Below are 19,441 nucleotides of genomic sequence, written 5' to 3'. Positions count from 1 at the left end.
AATAGTCAGATAAATAGATAGATAGATAGATAGATAGATAGATAGATAGATAGATAGATAGATAGATAGATAGATAGATAGATAGATAGATAGATAGATAGATAGATAGATAGATGTTTTTTTTGCAAACTAATTATAACTTGCATAACTTCATTCACACTTCTTGACTATTTCAGAGGAATAACACTGGGCGCTGCACTGAAAGTTTGAATGAAATGAAAGGAGAAAAATCAGCCTGCATATATTACATTTGTTTTTATTAATAAGACTGTTTGGGACTTTCTTAATGAGCACAAATCGACATGCGCTCCACATAACACATGCAGGATCTCCGCTACAGTGTTCCGTTATACCTGCAAAATAATGCCCGTAAGAACCAATCAAATGAAACCAATTGAGACGAACTGCCATCTTCAATAGCAAACTGTGCCAATCACCAGAAATCCAGCCAATTAACACCCTTCCTCGCAGTCACGTGTCAGGAGGGTAGCCGCGCGCTCATTGGCTGCCGTAGTACTGCCTCCCGAGTTCATTTATGTTCTGGGAGTGAGTGATTGACTTTATCAGTCCAAGGACATCATCCGCTTGGTAAGGGGGGGAAGTTTGATCCTCTTTCTCACGGATCGCAGTCAACGGGAGTTTTTTTCCTCCCAACTCTTAACATAGGATTTTTTCCCCATTTGTGACTTGTTTTTTTATTTTAGGATTTTTCGCTCAACGTGCTAAATCCCTGCGCAGTGTCTGAAGCTCGCGCGCTCCGCTAAACTGGATTTTAATTTTATTTTCTGTTTTCTTCCCGACTCCTAAGTTTGCTTCAAGCTCATGACTATGCTTCTTGATAGCGGTCCGCAGTTTGCATCGTTAGGAGTGGGGGGTTTCGGGACACCACGGCACCACGAAATCGGGAACAGAGACCCGGGTCTGGGACTGAATCCCTTCACCGATTCCTCCCATTCCGCCGCTTTTAAAATAAGCCCCGTGGCTCACGATATCGCTTCCAGCCAGACATCAGCTTTCACCCCGCAAGCCACTGGATATGCAGCTGCTCTGGGGCACTCTCATGGCGGGCAGGTGGGCTCGTACGGCGGGGGAGCGTTCAATTCAACACGGGACTTTCTCTTCCGGAACCGGAGTGTCGGAGAGTCCACAGCGCCGAGCGCCCAGCATGGGATCTTTGCAGCTTCGGCAGGGAGCCTCCACGGGCCGCCCGGGATCACCGACAACCCCGGACATTTGTTGTTTCCAGGACTTCACGACCAGGGAGTGAGCCACGCTTCATCGGGTGGACATGTAGTTAACAGCCAAATGCATCTTGGCTTACGCGGGGACATTTTCGGAAGACCCGATCCGTATCGTCCGGTGGCGAGTCCTCGGACGGACCCCTACGGAGCTCAGCTCCACAACTACAACCACCCCATTAACATGAACATGGGGATGAATGTGCCGACACACCACGGTCCCGGGGCCTTCTTTAGGTACATGAGGCAGCCAATTAAACAAGAATTATCCTGCAAATGGATAGACGAGAACCAGATGAACAGACCCAAAAAGACTTGCGACAGGACTTTCAGCACCATGCACGAGATGGTCACTCATGTGTCCATGGAGCACGTCGGTGGCCCCGAGCAGAGCAACCACATCTGCTTCTGGGAGGACTGCCCGAGAGAAGGGAAATCTTTTAAGGCCAAGTACAAACTCGTCAACCACATCCGTGTGCACACGGGCGAGAAACCCTTCCCGTGCCCGTTCCCCGGATGTGGGAAAATATTCGCCAGGTCGGAAAATTTGAAAATCCACAAAAGAACGCACACAGGTAAGCGTGGACAATATCACGGCGTGGCGTGAAAGAACATTTCAAAAGTGAGCGTAGTGTACAAAGCGTGCGCCTTAGACGTCGTTTCGGGGTGAATGGTTTAGTTGTTTACAAGAACAGTTTGGGAATCGATGTTTATTGTGCTGTGCAGTTCCAATTAATATTTCTGGATTTTTGTATTACTTTTATCTTAACAATTGACTGACTGCACTGGCCAACAACTTCATTACATTAACCCCTGTAGCTTTAGTGCTTGGAAGTTGTGTGTGATTTATAAACGCACTTTACGCACTTGATAAAGTTTCAGTCCTGTGTTGGGCTGTTTAGGCAGATATCAAACTCTTACGCCTCCTGAACTTATAATTACAAATAATCACTTTCTTGCCTTGTTTATAATTTTAGCTCTTGCTCAGACATTGCATGATGCAAAATGCCCTGTTGATTCAGTGTTTACTAGACGAGAGCAGAGCAGTAGTAGCATGAAGGAGCAGGCCTCTTGAATAAATAAAGCCTGACAGTGTAGCGTGTAGTAGTGGAGCTATCTCCATGCCTCCCCCGAAATGTAGGCTACTCTGTTGTTGTAGAATAGTCTGCAGACGATTTACATCTTCGGGTTTACAGGTGGTGTAACAATGGGAGTTTGTTTGTGCGGGCCATTCACGGTGTGTATTTAATCCCGCAGGTGAGAAGCCGTTTAAGTGTGAATTTGATGGCTGTGACAGACGCTTCGCCAACAGCAGCGACAGGAAAAAGCACATGCATGTGCACACATCAGACAAGCCATACATCTGCAAAGTGTGCGACAAGTCATACACACACCCAAGCTCTCTCAGGAAACACATGAAGGTAATTAACGTCTTCATTACTCCTTAAACACATTAACACACACACACACACCACCACCACCTCCACCTCCTCCTTTGCCACAGACAGGGACGATCACAACTTCAGGCTTTTTTTTTTTTTTTTTTTTTTTATGCGTGGAATGAAGAACACGTTTGCAGTGTAAAAAAAAAGTACACTAGTCTTTATGTGATGCTTCAGTCTTATTAAATTTAAAAAAGAAAGTGTTGTTAATATTTCACGCATTATTTCACTTTGCTTTGTTTAAACTGTGTTGATGAAAAGCTGGGATGTCGATATTTTTTTTTTTTTGAAAATCGCAGCCTGCACTGAGGAAAAGAAATATAATTCTAATACAGCTACACGCCATGTGGCGATATTTCTGAAAGTTGCCCGTTTTAAATAGCCTGTGCGTGTGTTTACAGTTCTGTCTGCCCTATAAAACCGAGTCAATCCGCATTTAAGCTCACCATCCTCTTTCAGAGGAATGAGCACCTATTATTTAATATTACGCATCACTCCCAGTGACTTACTGCTGTGTCGTCTGTATTTTATTTTTGTAGGTACACGAGTCTCAAGGATCTGAATCATCTCCAGCAGCAAGCTCTGGGTACGAGTCGTCCACACCGCCGGTGTTGGTCTCAGCCAGCACCGAGGACCCGACAAAAACACCGCCGTCAGCCGTGCAAAACACGTCTGGCCACAGCGAAGGACTGGCACCCAACTTTAACGAATGGTACGTTTGAAGTCAGAAGAACAAACCCTCTCTCAATGTGGACCACGGGGATGAGGATACAACCTTAAAAAACTATTCATTTTCACGTCACACGCATACACAACTCTGTCAGACACACATATAGCTTACACGCACACACACACACAAATGGGATTGGAGCAACAACAACAACAACAACAACAACAACAGGAGATGAGAGCAAAAGCCAGCAAACCAAGCAGGCCACGTCCGTTCTCAGGATAAGGAAATTTGACTTCTATTCCGCAGTTTTGAGGAAATCAAATAAATCACAAACAAATCCGCATAATACTTTCTCAGTATAAATAAATGTTTTTTTATCTTTTAGTTTACAGATTTCAGAAAAAAATGTTTTATTTTTCATTTTATGTATTTTCTCAAATTTTTATTTAAAAAAAATAATAAAAAAGGAAGATTATTTCACGCTGTTTTATATGACGGTGGCGCTCTATTGTCGCCACTTCAATTGATTGTTGAAACTTCAAACAGTCTTAAGAAACGTGCCAAAGTCTTTGTCATGAACTTGAACACAGAAAAAAAAAACAAAAAAAAAACATAAATAAATATTATACTCGTGAATGTATTTCCTTGTTTGATGGGGTCGAATCTGTTGTCAACGTCCGTTTTCAGGTGGAGAAATGTGGTATTAGGTTACGATTGTTACCGTTGAATATAACGTTGCCTTTTGTTAATACCGTTGTAAATACATATCCATGATGCCATATTTATCAATTTGTAATTTAATTATGGGTATAAGTTCTGAAACTTAAATGATATTTATGGAAATGTTTTCTAACAAGAACTGTACAGTTTTGGTCATAACCAGCTTAACATTGAACAAATGATAAAACTCTAAAGCTCCAACATCGCGATTGTATCCTTCTGTTATTTTCTTTTTAAGGCCTACATGTGTCTTATTTGGATCGAAGAAATCATCTATATGAATATTATGGATTTGTCTATATATAATGGAGATATTTCCGTCACTTTTATTTTCTTTATGAGACCATTGACATGTAAAATCATTGACTTTGTAGGACTGAGTTCGGTTGAGCTGAGAAGCTATAAAACGGTTCTGTTGATATCCTTATTTTTGGTTGAAATTTAAACTTTTTGTGTATTTTACTTTCATAGAATCAGAAATAGATGTCAACTCTTAGCATAAACTCAGTATGGAAAGAAAAAAAAAGAATAAACCCATCAGCCTATTGCACTCCTATACAGGTCTTAGACGAGTGTGCGAAGTTCATGATTTCCAAATCAAGGTGACAGTATATTTTGAGTATTTTTCAAATTTGGGGTCAAGCACCCAAATATATGTGCCAGTAGTGGCAATCTTTATAGTTCCAGCAATGTCTTTGTGCAAGTATGTTTTAAATGTGTGCATCGGCAACAATGGAACTGTCACAACACAGTATCTTCAAAAATAAAAAAAGTTTTTTTTGTCTGTCAGCTTGCATTGTTTTAAATGTAATTCTTCTGTGAAAACTAAGCGTGTTATTTGTTGTGGTGTTGCATATAGAGCAGTTTGATTACACATTTGCTTGTTTTGTGTGGATAACTTGTCAAGATGACATTTTTGTGTTAAACAAAAGTTAGTGGAAGGAATTCTAGATCTATGTGGGTTGGGGGGAGAATACGTTCAGTGGCAAAAAGAGTTACAGCATTGCATTGTAACCTATTCTCAAGAATTAAATATTATGCATACACAAAGTATATTGTGCTCATACGAGAACAATTTCAGACCACCAGCACTACTTTTAAAATGAGAAAATGTAAAAAAAACGGTACCTCTTGACAGTGATATATGAAATACGTTTATTTAAATAATTTAAGGAATATATGTTTTATATGCTATTTTCTATACCTTAATTTAAAAGAAGTACTTTTTCTTATTCCGAACACCTTTCTGCCCCGTGTCCAGAGGTCAGAGAAAAAAAAAATATCTGATGTATAAACACAGCTAGAATGTGATGTTGTAACACTTTCTGGGAGAAATGGGTCACACTCCAAGTTATTCCTGAAGAGCAAAAATGTTTTACTGATGAACTGTGTCACTGTGCCACAACGAGGCAACCCCTGTTACAACAGCAGGCCTATGCGTTAGCCTATTTAGCTACCAGAGTCAAACGTTCCTTGTACTTTTTAGGCTACTGTATGTTGGTTGATTTGTTTTACCAACTATTTACGAAGAAATGTGAACGGAAATTTTGACTGAAAATTAAAAAAAAACATTATGAAAAGCGACTTTCAGACTGCGACGTTGATTATTATCATCATGTTGTTCTGCACCCTGCATGTAACGCATATAAGCCGACACTGTTTGCCCATCATGCTGTTTGCATCAGACTAGTAGGAGTCACTTGAACTTGACACTGATTAAGGCGCCATCTTAGTATCTTGGCTGTGTGTGTGTGTGTGCGCGCGCGTGTGTGCCTTGAGTGGGAATACTGGAGGGAGCAAGTTAGACGAGCACTGCTTGGCATGCGAGTTTAGAGGGGATCGTGGGACGCGCGTTTACGAAAGTTACAAGTTTTTTCTTAATGGGCGATTACGAGCAATAATTACAATAATCCTAACATGCAGGCTGCAAGGGACGGGCAACTGAGGACACGGTGTGACCGTGAAAGTGGAGTGGGACACGTTGCCAAAAGTGGCACTGCCTCAGCGTATTACACTGCCCGATTAACAAGGCACCGCGACATAAAAACAACCAGAGGAGTTACCACACATCAATGGACGCCGTAATAAGCATTTAAACGGCGAAAAAAAATAAAAAACACATTTCTGTATCACAACAAGAGCTCACGCACAACCCTGAAATTTCTCATACTAAAACGAGACATGCAGCCAACGTTCTATAAAACAGGATCAGTTGAAATGCAGAAAAAAAAAACAAATACACATTATAGGTGTCTGAAAGACAGGCGCAAAATGACGGCTTTACTATTTTTATTCCCATTAACGCATGAGACAGAGTACTTCTGCACCAACCGACAGATTTGGGAATATTGATTCCAATTCTTTGCTTTTTTCACTTTTGCGCAAGCGCACCTCTGGCATTTCGTTTGATTTCATTTCTTTTCACTCCCTTCCTCCCTCCCTCCCACCCCTTCCCTCCTCGTCTCCCCGTGCGTCCATCCCTCCTCCTCCACCACCACCACCACCACCACCTCCTCCTCCTCCTCCTCCCTCCTCCCTCCCTTCCCGGCTCGTCTAGTCGCACATTTCTGGTTGCAGACATCGTGACGTCAAATAACTGAGACCCGGCTTTCTCCCAAACTCTTCGAGCTCGCATGGAGACTACATCTTTACGCGCGAGTTTGGAACGCGCCGCTCTGACCTGCAGATCTGCCTCTGCGGCATAAGGGGAAAGAAATATAAATATGACCGATAAAATAAACATGTTCACATTTGAACTCGGATCACGTGTACTCTTAGTTGCCATTAAGCACCAGATTGTAGTGGATGTGGGTCAGTAATGTGTGAATCAAGTGCAATTCTGCAAATAATTATGCAAATAGGGTACGTGTGGTTTATGCTGATGCCTAATACAAGTCATCGTCGCCAGATTAGCTGAGAAACCAGAGCAGGCGATTCGATCCAGAAGGGGAAAAAACATGAAAGGCTCCTTTCTGGTGGAGTCTCAATGGATTAGAAAGCAGCGACGGTCACGTGGACGCAGTTGTGTAAAGACTAGCGGCTGTATCACAACAATGTCCCACTGGCTCTGAATTACGTTAGAGTTCATTCATCTCAAGTTATCTTATGGATGGCTGTACTGGGCTGAGGGCTGCGGAGCCGGAGGATGGCAGCTGACTGCTGGCAGCACTATATAATCTCTTCTTATAGAATCTGCTTGGAGCAGTGAAAGAGGAAGGGATCGGAGGCTGCAAAGGGGGGCGAGGGTTTTGAATTCTGCAGGGGAGAAAAAAAGGAGTGAGATGCACTTCTGGCTCGCGCCTGATGCTTAAGTTTACTATCGGATTGATTGGTCAAACCCAACCCCTTTACCTTCCTACGTCTCAGTCGTAAAGTATTTTGCTGGCTAAGCGGGAGAGCGCGCACTAAGAGGATAAACTGACACAAGCAGGTCCCCGACGCCTTTTGTCACGCAACGGAGGCTATATGTATCCAACAAACCCAGTGCTAATTTAACACCCATTAATAATTCAGCAATTATTAGACGCAACACGCACAAACCTCACCATCGTGAATTCCATAGTATTTTGATAAGCTATAGCTGCAGCGCTGTTTGTTTACATTGGAGGCTTTTATCTGGGTCTTAAAGCAGGACTTATGTGGCGCTAAAGCTTTGCAGGGACTGGGGCTGTGTGGTTCTGCTCAGAGGAACTTTGTGGCACTTGGCCCTTGATCCGAATCAGATATTTTAGGGGGAACGGCGCCCGCACATCTGCACACGACGCGCTCCGCTCTCTGTAGCAGGCGGCTCAGATTCCACATTCCCATCAATGAATCGAGATCTCGCCTAATCGGAATCAACACGAGTGAATTCAGTCATCTGTGTGTCAAATGCCGCGTTTATCTTTCCGCGTTTAGCAACAAGTTAACTCCGCTGATATTTATAGGCGCAGTCTCTTTTAATCAAGCCATTAAGCCTGCGAGGGTAATATTTTGTCAGTAAACGCACCGTGACAATTAGATTGAAATGAGATGGATTTGTAACATCATAAAACGTGTCTTGGTAAACAAATAATTGCGTAAGCGCTGACATATATCGGTAATTATCCGCGGAAGTTGATGTGCGCGCCAATTATCGATGCTTATTTCACCTCCAGCAGGGTGTTGAATATGCACTCACAAAGTATCTTAATCCACGGTGTGCCTTTATATCTTTAGGTGTTTCATGGCATTTGTGATGCTAACTGATTAACACAATGGCTTTGTGTTAGAGTTCAATTACTCCTCAATTGGCTCATAAGAGACATTTACATACATCGTCATGATACTGTAGCCTGTAGGCATTTTTGTGCTGATGAGGGCATGAGTGAAAGTTGTGGACGTGCCAATTTCTAAAACAATATGAAGCAGTTTAGTTCCCGTGTTCAGTTCCTAAAGACATCAGACTTACAAACCTCAAAGAGCGTAATAGATGAACAGACTACATACTCAGATTGTTTCGATCCTTTTACCACAGATAGCGCCCAATAAATAAAAGTGACTACCAAGGGGCCTTCATTAGCAGATTTATAATAAATCGTTTCATCCCAACACCATCGTTTACCTCCTCCCAGTACACACGCAACATGCACTTCTCAAATAATATTTCTATTACGCTATGGGCTGAAAGACAGTCTATTAGCAGGATGTCCAACAGGAGACAGCGGTAATTCCCCAACATCTGGCGGGGTGTCAGAAACTTGATGAATTCCTTATCAGAGCGGGCGCAGGAATCATCTCTAATAGGTCCCCGGAGTAAGGGCTCTGGCAAACGCTCACTCAGCAAAGCAGATGTTCGGCGATTGTGCTTTGCGTTTGTCTTTGACGAATATATTTTCAACACTTTTGAGAGGTGGCAAAAGAGCAATTGACATCTTTTTAATGACTCGTTGCTCTGTCTTATCGCCGATGCCTCCTCCCAAACAGGCAATAACGAGAAGTCCCCCTGAGCAAAGCAGAGTCGTTGTACGAATCCCTGAGATGCGCATTAGTGGGGAAGTTGTAACGCCGAGCTTTAAATTGTTAAACAATGTGCACCCTTAACGGTTACCATCTGCAATTAAATCGTTAATTAAAGCCATGGCGGCATTGGCTGCGCATTTGGCTTTTATATCTCATGCATAGCCAACAGAAAGCTGCTTTTGTTCCGGGCTGCATAACGTGATTCAGCGTTTCCAGCAAACTTTTCACCTGAGAGCCCCGCGCCTCGCAGGACTGGCTCTCCCCCGAGGGGACGGACAGCAGCGCTCACATATTCATTGCCCTCTCACAATAAAGAGGACAATGCTCGTTAATGTCCCCCATTCTAAAGGCAATGAATTAGAATCGGAGAGCGCCTTTCCATTATTTAAAGAGTTCATTCATCGTCTCTCGTAGTGACTTCTTGTCGCGCTTGCGCAGTGCACTGAGCTGCTCGCTCAAAGTTGGCTGCTGCAACAACAGAGGCGAGGAGGGACGCACATGTGTTTTAATATTAACACCCACATGTTGAAGCGGGCTGATGCACACATCTATTCCTCGCGAGACATTCAGATAGATGGCTGGATAAAGATAAGGTAACACAAAAAGAAGGACCCACATCTCATGCACAATTCCGATTTGTGTCCCAGAAATGCCAATCCACACGAGAAAAAGCCAAGCTCCGGTTGCATAATGTCACTTCGCAATCTTTAATCCGTTATGGATATGCATGGAGCCGGGGAAGCACCACAATACAACAATCCGCTTGATCCCGCCACAGCCCCAGCAGCACGTGTGGACGCGATTCCTGGCTCCACGCACAAACGGAGGAAGAAACGATGAAATATAATTACTTCCAAATTGTTTCCCCTTAACTCCATATTCAAGCAGGTATTGAGGGCTGACTCGGGTTTTATTTTTAGGAGCAGAGTTCACTAACAGGAGTCTCTGTGGTGTAAATTCATGGCACGTTCATCATGATAAACAGTGTCCCACTGATGATAATGGATTGTTTTTCAACCAGAAGGCATACATTAATATTTTGAGAGTAATATGAATATTTTAAATGGGTTTGTTTTATGATAATTTTATGTGTGATTCTTTACCCAACATTTAATTTACTTCTCCCCCGTCACTCTCTTTTGTATTAATAACACCGGCCTGTGATCTGCGGCGTCTTCTGTGAAACAAAAAATATTCTGGAGAGAAAAAAAAAAAACTTGCTACAGACACACTTCTCTTGCACAGGGAATACAAATCTTAATAAGTCAAAAGGATGATTTAAGTCACAAATTTTTTCTGCTTGACATACTGAAATATAACTAAATTAATGCATTTGATTTGCAGTACATTTGTTTTAACACCATTTATTTGATTTTAAATTAAAACAAAAGCTGAATTTTAAATACACTCGCAGCACTCTTTCAAGAGGATGAACACAGCTCAGCAGCATCATTTCATTTCTGTGTTAACATCTGCACCAGGCCAATGACAAGCACTGATACAAGGATGAGTGACGGGAGAAAGCATGACACAAAATGGCAAACAGAAGGCTGACTGCATCACAACAACAATGCAGTCTGGATTTTCATATGTAATGCCCTGGCCCTTGTTAGTCCTCGTAAGCCCCCGATCAGAGGTGATCTTACTGTAATAAGATGCATTTGGCTAACTGGGCCTCACAGGAAAAGACCAGGTTTTTGTGTGGGTGGTGGGGGCTCTGGCGCTAAAGGAGAGTGATATTCAACAGCTGTGTTATACAGGTTTTCAACAGCCATAATAAAAAGTGTTAGACATAGCACCAGTTATTTTCCTCCCACTTTTCCACTAATCTAGACTCTAAGCTCCCACTGTGCCTTTTGGCCAAACAGTACACCACTGGCTCATATTTTCACAGCATTAGCCATACTGTTATTTTGTGGTTCTTGGTTTGTAGGTATTTTCACGGTTCAGCTTCAACTGCAACAACTAAGCCAAGCCAAAGACATTTTCTCCCCTTGAAGTTTCAACAATCAGCTCCGTCGTGACGGAGACAGGACAGTGTGAGAACACACCTTTAACCATACTCGGTGCATGGTGCAGTTTTTTTTTCTTTTTTAAACCATTCTATTAATGGTCTCTGTCCTGGGACAATAACAGGCGTGCAGGGTTTAGGGAAAAAGAGGGGAGGGGGTGTGGTGGGAGGAAAGGGACCAGGTAGGAGGGCCTGGTGAAGGAGGGGGATGGGAAAGTCAGGTGCTGGTGGAAATTGGCAAGCGATTGCCAAAGCGACCTCATGCCAGGATAATGCATGGGGCCATAGGTGTCCCCCAAGCCAATCCCAACCCTCATGCTGATAGCTTTTCAATGCCTGTGGGACAATCTCTCCAATAATTGCTTTTCCTGTTTCAATTCTGGTCTTAGGGCCAGTAACAAAAGAGCAGGGACTTTGTTTCCCACAACCACTGCAAAAGTGTGCGCTTTACTTGCATCCAGGGGCCACTGTGAGTCACCATATAGTCATAAACAGGACTGCAATTTATCTTATGTTATGTAAAACACCACGAGCAAAGGCGTTGGATTTGAAATAATAAGAATGGCACAGCTTCGTGATTGGCAGAACTCTACTTAATATATTGCACATTTTCCATCAGGAGACTTGAGGAGGTTGTAATTTATCTCTTGTTTGTTCATATAAAACACATCCAAATATTTTCATTTTTCATCTCTGAGATACCCTATCCATCCTCTGCTATGATAACCAATGACACATTTTTCTCCTGACTGGAGGAGTGAAGTTCAGGGAGCATGGTGAAATTCAAAACCTCCCTCCACAGTTTTTTTTTTTTTTTTTTTTTTTGCAATAGTCGGGAGTCAGTGTAAAGTTTGACCTGTTGCCTTATATAACAGTCATTTTTATTTTTACATTATCAAGCTCTTTCTCCTTCATTTGATATTTTTGGAAATCCCTACGGATATTCATAAATAGAATTTTGAAGCGCAAAAATAAAATAGCAATTACACTTAAACATAACTGTCACCGTTAATTCCGATATTATTACGTTAATATAATATTAAAATTACATTTTTATTACTTTTTTGTTTTGTTTTTAAGCACGATTAAATTATCTGACGCAGCGCATTTCGAGTTAAAGGACACCTACAAGGCTTCTTTTTTTTCTGCTGCACTGACCTTCCTCTTATTGCGGTGCACACTTCGAAATAACAGAAAAAGAAATGTGCGCACTTTCAATTATTAACGATCCGCTTGTCTTATCCTTGAAAGGGCTGGGCACAAGTTCAATCAAAGCAGGGCCAAAAGAGGGGACCTTTTTACGCACCGGTGCAACAGAGGGGGGGAAACCGCTTAAGTTCAGACAATTTAAATAACAACCGAAATAAACGCGGTTTTAAACATATCAGCGCGTCAAATTTCAGACTCTCTCTACTCTTACTCGCTTCGTGTTTCTTTTTATTAAACGCGTTTTTTACTCTCTTCTGCCGGGGAAAAAAAGGAGCAAAACAATGATAATGCAATTTAGATTAATTTCTCATCTAAATAAAACAAAGGGGCGTGGGGCTATGAGACAATCTGGGCGTAGGTCAGCATACAGTTTAATATTGCGAAACGTTACAGTTTGTTTTCATTCCCGTGGAACATAAATATTGCATAGCGTCTCCTGTCTGTCACTTGCATTTACTATGCCGTCGCTCATGCATTAGAAATGAAGCTGCTTGTGAAAGCTGTGGTAAAAGGTGATATTATAAGACGGGACGCTGGGAACTGACTCAAACTTCAACGACCAAGTTCACACCTTGAGAAGAGATTAAAAAACATTGGCCTTTAAAAAAAAAACAGAGTATGGATAAAAGAGAGAACAAACTTACTTGGCAGTTTGTGAGAGAGCTGAATTTAGAGTATGTAAGCGGTGGCAAAGCTCAGAGCATCGTTTAGATCATAAAATGACTCCTGAATCTGCTGGTTTATGATGTGAAGCAGAATCTGTGTGGAGCTGAATTTCATTTCCAGCCTTATACAGTCAACTTTATGTCGCAAAAAACTGAGCTCTCCCCTTCACTGCTTTTTCCTTTTCCCTCCATTCTGTTGAAATTGGCAACGGTGTGCCAGTCCAGTACCCAGTTTAATTTACCTTGTCTTGGGAATGATTTTTCTGTATTACCTAAATAAGGTGAAATCTGGGCCATGCAGACTCTCTACTGCTTGTCGGAATCAGTGGAGTGTGAAATTGCAACACCAGACAGCCAGGATAATAGCTCAGAAGGGGGCTAATGTCCCTGTTACATTCACAGAACATTTTTATAATGACTGAATTAAAAAGAAAAAAGTATAGATTTATGCTATAGTCTGTTTTCCCTCCACTTTGCTCTTGTCTGTGCTTTGGCTTTCTGTAGGCGCATTTGTCCAGTTTGGATTAATCAGTGTAAATAGATCCAGGACTGTAAGACAAAAAGAACCTGTGCGGTGTGTGTTTTTCCTTCCTCTCATCTGGGAGATTTAATTCCCTCTATGTTCAGCTTGCTTTGTCAGGAGAACACCAGGTGGAAAAAAATATTATTATTATTTTTATTGAGCACTGCTTCTGTTCCGTCATCCATCCAAGGATGGCCAGTTTGACCAGACAGAAACCTTGTTTGTCTTTCTAACACGCACACACACACACACACACACACACACTTGTACTCCAGAACACACATAAATTACATGGGGATTACCGGGACATGGTTCTGTTCTGTGAGAGATGTCACCAGCAGGGCCTGATTTGTCAGGCATTACTATACCCAAATTCAGTTGGTAATACGTCTGCTTTTAGATCATTCCAAATAGCCCCCCAAATCCCTGCGACTCACCATTTAACACTCCCACTGGTGCTAAACCTAATCTTTCCTCTGACTGGGGTCACCATTCTGGTGGTCTTAGCTTTCCAGACACTTGACCAACTCCTTCCAGCTCAGTCTGTCGCGTCCCGCCTTGAAGAACACAGAGAAAAGCTTTTTTTGTTTGTTTTGTTTTTCATAAAAGTACTGACAAGGAAGGTGTGAACTGTGTCAGCAGGTGCTATAGGTACGAACTAATATAAATATAATAATAAAAGCCAAAAACCTTTGCAGGGTTTGCTCAATTCAAAACAAAATAAGTTTCATAAAACATTTACATCAGTTGCTGGGTAAACTGAAGGGGCAAGTCAAAGTACGCTTGACTTTACTCATAAATCTGCTTCCCTTAAGGATGATGCTCTGGTGATGTCAGAATGTTCACAATAATCCGAGCTTGTTCTCAGACCCAGAACTTCGCGAATCCTAAATCTAAATAAGCATGTTTTCATGTTCTCCCAAGCCCACGAACTAAACCCTGCCCTCTTCATTAGGAAGATATAGTGTTTTTAGATTGTTTTGATGTGGTCGGGGAGCAGACGGACCATTGGCTAAGCATTGGAAAGAGCAGACAGACAGACAGTCCAAGCGGTTTAGCCTTGTTTAAAATTATTAATCCACTTCTAATTCCAGCTGGCCCCCTGACAGCATAGAACCCTATCAAAAAAATCAGCTCCTCCATTGTGAGGCCTGGCAGAAGGGGACTGGGCGTATTTTTTCTGCTCCAATCAGTTTCTAGAGGTTGGGCGATTAAAAAAAGAATCCCAAACCCCCCCTTTTCCTCGCACAGCGGGGGAATAACGGAATCATTAATTCCCCATTAATTTCAGAAAAAAAAAAACCGAAATGTCGACTACATGTAGTGCCTTAGACAATATGAAAAGACAGGAGTTGCCGACTGAAGCGACAAGTGCTTTAGGTTGCCCAAAAAGTGCTGAAAGGTGAAATTCCAAAACTCTACAAATCTGTGTCAAAAAAAAACAACAAAAAAACAAATAAGCCGTTATGTGACGTTTAACATTTAATGCAACTAGAAAAATACAGTCTTTAAAAGTCTCCTCCCCAGGGCACGGCTTCCTGATTCATCCTTTTCACTTGTTTCATAAAAGTTTGTTGTCATTTCTCATCTTCAAATTGATTTTTTTTGTTTTTTTTTGTACTGGAAAAAAAAGCATCAAATGTTACTCAGTGAAGATGGTGAATAGTTTCAGCTCAGTGAGCGAGTTTTTGGGGCCGATACGTAACATGAAGCTACATCATAGTCATCTGTGTAGCCCAAAAACGTAAGGACATCACAGTTGTGTGATACAGGTGTCAGCCGTGTAAATACATTACGGGGGAAGGAAAGGTCTTTAATTTTAAAGTGACTAAATGAAAATTACACACACAACGGACCCATTTGTTTAGTTTGTGTTTGTCATGTGTCGTTCATGACTGCTCCTCTTTAAGTACAGCAAGGCAATTTATTCACAGTTCACCTCCACCATGGACATAGGGGAGTCAAAGTTTCACAAACCAGCTCCAAGGATTTGGAGTTGTAAAAGTTAACAGTGTTGATGGTTATTTTCATTCATAGATATATGCTACGACCCAACTTCAAGGAGTGTTTGTGATTGAGTCACTTCGAGAGATTAAGTCCTTTTAATGTGACTGTTTCCCATTATTCAGTGTAGCCCCTGTGCAAGCTGTTCATAAACACAAGGATGTTCCAGGCTGCTAACCTCACATACAACAGGGTGGCAGGCGGGTGGGTGAGGAGGGAGAGAGAGAGGAGGGGATGGGGGGGAGGCGATGTCAAATCTCGGAGGGGACAAAGAGGTGGTTCTGCTCCGTCTCACCCTATGTAAACACCGTACCACAAGCGCACGGGCGCCCGAGCAAGAGGATAGGTTTTGATTAGGAAGCACGGCCAGGCCCCAAGTGTGGGCCCCTATCATCACCCTTCCATGATTACACACACACACACACACACACACACACACACACACACACACACACACACACACACACACACACACACACACACACACACACACACACACACACACATTCATGGGGCCATTATAGCTGTCTCTCCTTAGAGTGACAGCCTTTCATATCTGCCTGTCTCCAAGCCAAGTGGTTATCATCTATGCACCCAGCCATTAGGAAATGTCACAAACACACACAGGCTGACACATACATGCGAGCACATGCATGGGCGCGAAAACACACACACACACACACACACACACACACACACACACACACACACACACACACAATTTTTTCAGGAAATGAGGCCCAATTAGATGTAATCAATGGCGGATAAGTAAAAAGCATTTCAAAAAATTCAATGCTTTTAATTTTTTTAAATTGATTTTTTTCCCACTAATTTCTCCCCCCCCCCTCCCTCCTTCTCTTTCTCCCCCCACTCACTCACACGCTCCCTCGCTCTACATCTCTCAGGGTGACTTTTGAGCACTCCGAGATTGACAGAACAAAAGAGATTGTTGTGGAGATACTAATTATTTAATGAATTCTTTATTTATTTTAAAAGTTCCCTGGGTGGCGATGTGCCCAGACTGTTACAGTAGATGGAAAATTACAGGCCGGAAGACAGTGAGTGACACATGAACAGAAGCAGAGGGGCAGGGGGTGGGCCGTGCCATCCAAACATGCCCATGCCCTTAAAGCCATGGCAACTGCCCCCCACACCACCCCCGCCCCCAACCCAAACCTCTGCAACTCCCTCCACCATCCTCCCACCTCACCCTCTCCACCCCTATGTGCCACATTCCATTTCAACAAAACTGCTGTATTAACTGTGTGCGTGTTCACTTCAGTCCAGCTTCAGTGTTTTTTTTTTGTTTTGTTTTTTGGGTAACTCTGTTCAAAGTTCACATTTTCAAAAAACAATCCTTAAAATGACGACAAATGACAGCCAATTTTCCTCAGCAAGGCGCCACATGTCCACTAAAATGAATGCAAACTGCCGAAAAAAAATCTTTTCTACACATAATAAGCTTTTGTCAGATGATGTATCACCCCCCTGCCTTCAAAAAAAAAAAACCCAATAAGTAGGGCATGGGGAGAGCAGGCCACTAAAGACCCGGTCATTATTGATTTGACAAGTGAGTGAATAATTCATCTCTAGTGGCAGGCATCAGCTGGGCCGAGCGCTTACGACCACTGCTATGAGAGACGTATCCCAAATCTGACCTCTCCTCCATCTCTTCCTCCAGTCTGTTATGTAGTCTAGCACTCCGATACTGCACATCCTGTGCTCCACCTTTCTCGGCCTTCCTTACTTCATGGAAACTCCTCTTCTGGTCTCTAGTAATCACTCCAAATGTTCCTTTCAATCCCAGATTTTGTATGATTTCGTCAGCCAAGTGCTGCTTAATTTACGATCATTTCCAGCTTCCCTGCAGCTCTTGGCCAGCAGGACACAAGGACAGCTTTATGCATGGGTGTAATTCACACACTCATTGGCACTGGCCCCAGCAACTGCCTGCTATACAGAAAAAAAAAAAAAAAAAAAAACGATTTACACGCTACCTCAGCAATAGGAGATATTAGAAATCGGACAGTTTTGATTGGCTGAGTCATGTTCAAAGCTGTTGCCTGATAAACACAGATGTGACCGCGGAGCTGTTAATATAAATCAGACGTCCCCGTTCGTGCCAGTACTATGTTGCTGGCCAGATGAATAACTGCTAGTTAGTCGGTGGTTACGACACGCATGGTAGTGCAAATCTGCTATAAGTCAGTCTTGTTAGCGCTAACAAAAACACCAGGGAGATGAAAAACACTCCTTGTGGTGGTAACCTTAACCGGAAAGGTCACCGGGTTGGTTTCCAGGATTTAAGTCACTAATGCTGCGGGACCATCTGAAACTAACAAATCACCGGCCCAGTCACGACTTCCGACTCGATTTCTTTAAACAAGTATCACTTAAACGCAGGCGTTTTCTGACGATTAAGCTGCAGTCTCACAGGTAAAATCTGAATTACATCAAGCCTTTGACACACCTTGTGAGAAAATGACTGGGAGCTGAGCAACCCTGGACCTATCACATGTACACAATAAAAAAAAAAATGGGAACCCCAGCAATTTATTCAACAATAAAGGAACAGTCGTGCTCTTCAACAGAGGCTCTCGGGGTGTCTTGAGCGCAGAAAGGCAGAGTTACTTTCAATCTGTACTTGGACTACCTGCTGAGTTACCAGATCCCCGGCGAGTGTGAAGTCAAGCAGACTGCTTCTCTGATTAGCGCTGCCTGCCACCACCTCCACGCTGCATCATGATTTATTCCATGACAACAAGATGTTGGGACTGTAAGATTAAGACGCGCGCAACAAGATGCGCGGCACGGATCACTCGGGGAGAGACGTGTAGACAAGCGTTGGAGCGCGTGCGCGCACGCCACCGCTACGCCCTGCGCTCGCACATATTCAGATTAAGTTACATTTATCTACAGTGCATATATCACTGACCGTACAGGGCGCACACACACACACACACACACACACTGTCACTAGGTCAATACACCATAAAGAGTGTCAGAGCAGGCTGAGAGATCAAGAGTTATGTGCTTGAGCTGTCTGTGACCTTTGCTGTTTTGTCCATATGATATCGCTCTGGAGGGAGGGAACCCAGAAAAACCTCAGTGTCAATCTCACCACTCTGAACCCGCATACCAGTCTCTCTATCGTGGCAGCACACAGAGAATACCTCTCTAGTCATATTTTTCTCAATGCAGAACAATCAGTGCTTTAATTCTTGAAGTTTCTTACTTTCCTGCTCTGGTTCTTTCTTATTTTCTTGCTTACTTCCTTTCTCCCCACCAGCTATATCTCCCACCTCACTCAACACACACACACACACACACACATTCACAGGGGCCACAGGGAACTCCAAGTTTCCATTCATGCTTCTCATTATCAGGGCATGTCGGTATTTTATGAGGCCGTGTAAACCACTGAATTACTGCACTTTAAAATGCATCCTGACACTATTACGTGACCATGCTGATGGAAAGGCCTTTCATTGCGGGAGCGGGGACCTAAAATGGCGGACGACAAAGGAGCATGACTTGTTAATTATTTTTAACTGCCGGATAAAAATGATCATGAAGTAAGGCAGGATACACAAATGGCCAGGGCCACATCATAAAGTGACTCCCTGTCTCTGGAGAAAAACTAACTTTAGTTTTAGAGGGGAAACGTGAACACACGCCGCGCCGAACAATGAGACTTCCGCGTCCACTTATGAAACGCACTTTATTTCATCTAATGAAAAACAATAAAATAAAATTACATTTACTAACGAGACATGATTCCCTCCCCCTTGATTAGAGAGGACTAAAGCAAATTTATGTCGTATTTAAAAAATGCAGAGCGGATTTTTCGAGCTTTCGTTTTAAGCTCTTGGCATAAAATGAAAATAAAATGAGATTAATAAAAAATGAACCTACATAAAATTCAAAGTGGCCTATTAAATGCAGGGGACAAATGCAACGCATAAGACTGTAATGT

The 19,441-nt window shown here is 42.7% G+C and overlaps 1 protein-coding gene and 1 long non-coding RNA gene across 2 annotated transcripts in view; one reads left to right on the top strand and one right to left on the bottom strand.

Annotated features, from left to right (window-relative positions):
- Positions 1-19,441, bottom strand: part of LOC125007878 — a 75,307-nt gene that overhangs the window by 33,404 nt on the left and 22,462 nt on the right. The gene's annotated exons all lie outside the window — the stretch shown is intronic.
- On the top strand, positions 553-4,862 carry zic3 (zic family member 3 heterotaxy 1 (odd-paired homolog, Drosophila)). The gene is made up of 3 exons (XM_047584766.1): positions 553-1,813; positions 2,496-2,659; positions 3,220-4,862. The coding sequence occupies exons 1-3, from the start codon at positions 823-825 to the stop codon at positions 3,400-3,402; spliced, it is 1,338 nt and encodes a 445-aa protein (XP_047440722.1). The 5' UTR covers positions 553-822; the 3' UTR covers positions 3,403-4,862.

Source organism: Mugil cephalus, chromosome 5 (assembly GCF_022458985.1).
Source record: "Mugil cephalus isolate CIBA_MC_2020 chromosome 5, CIBA_Mcephalus_1.1, whole genome shotgun sequence".
NCBI classification, from domain to species: domain Eukaryota; kingdom Metazoa; phylum Chordata; class Actinopteri; order Mugiliformes; family Mugilidae; genus Mugil; species Mugil cephalus.
The sequence above is the reverse complement of the archived record's forward strand: the minus strand, read 5'-3'. Positions and strand labels throughout refer to the sequence as shown.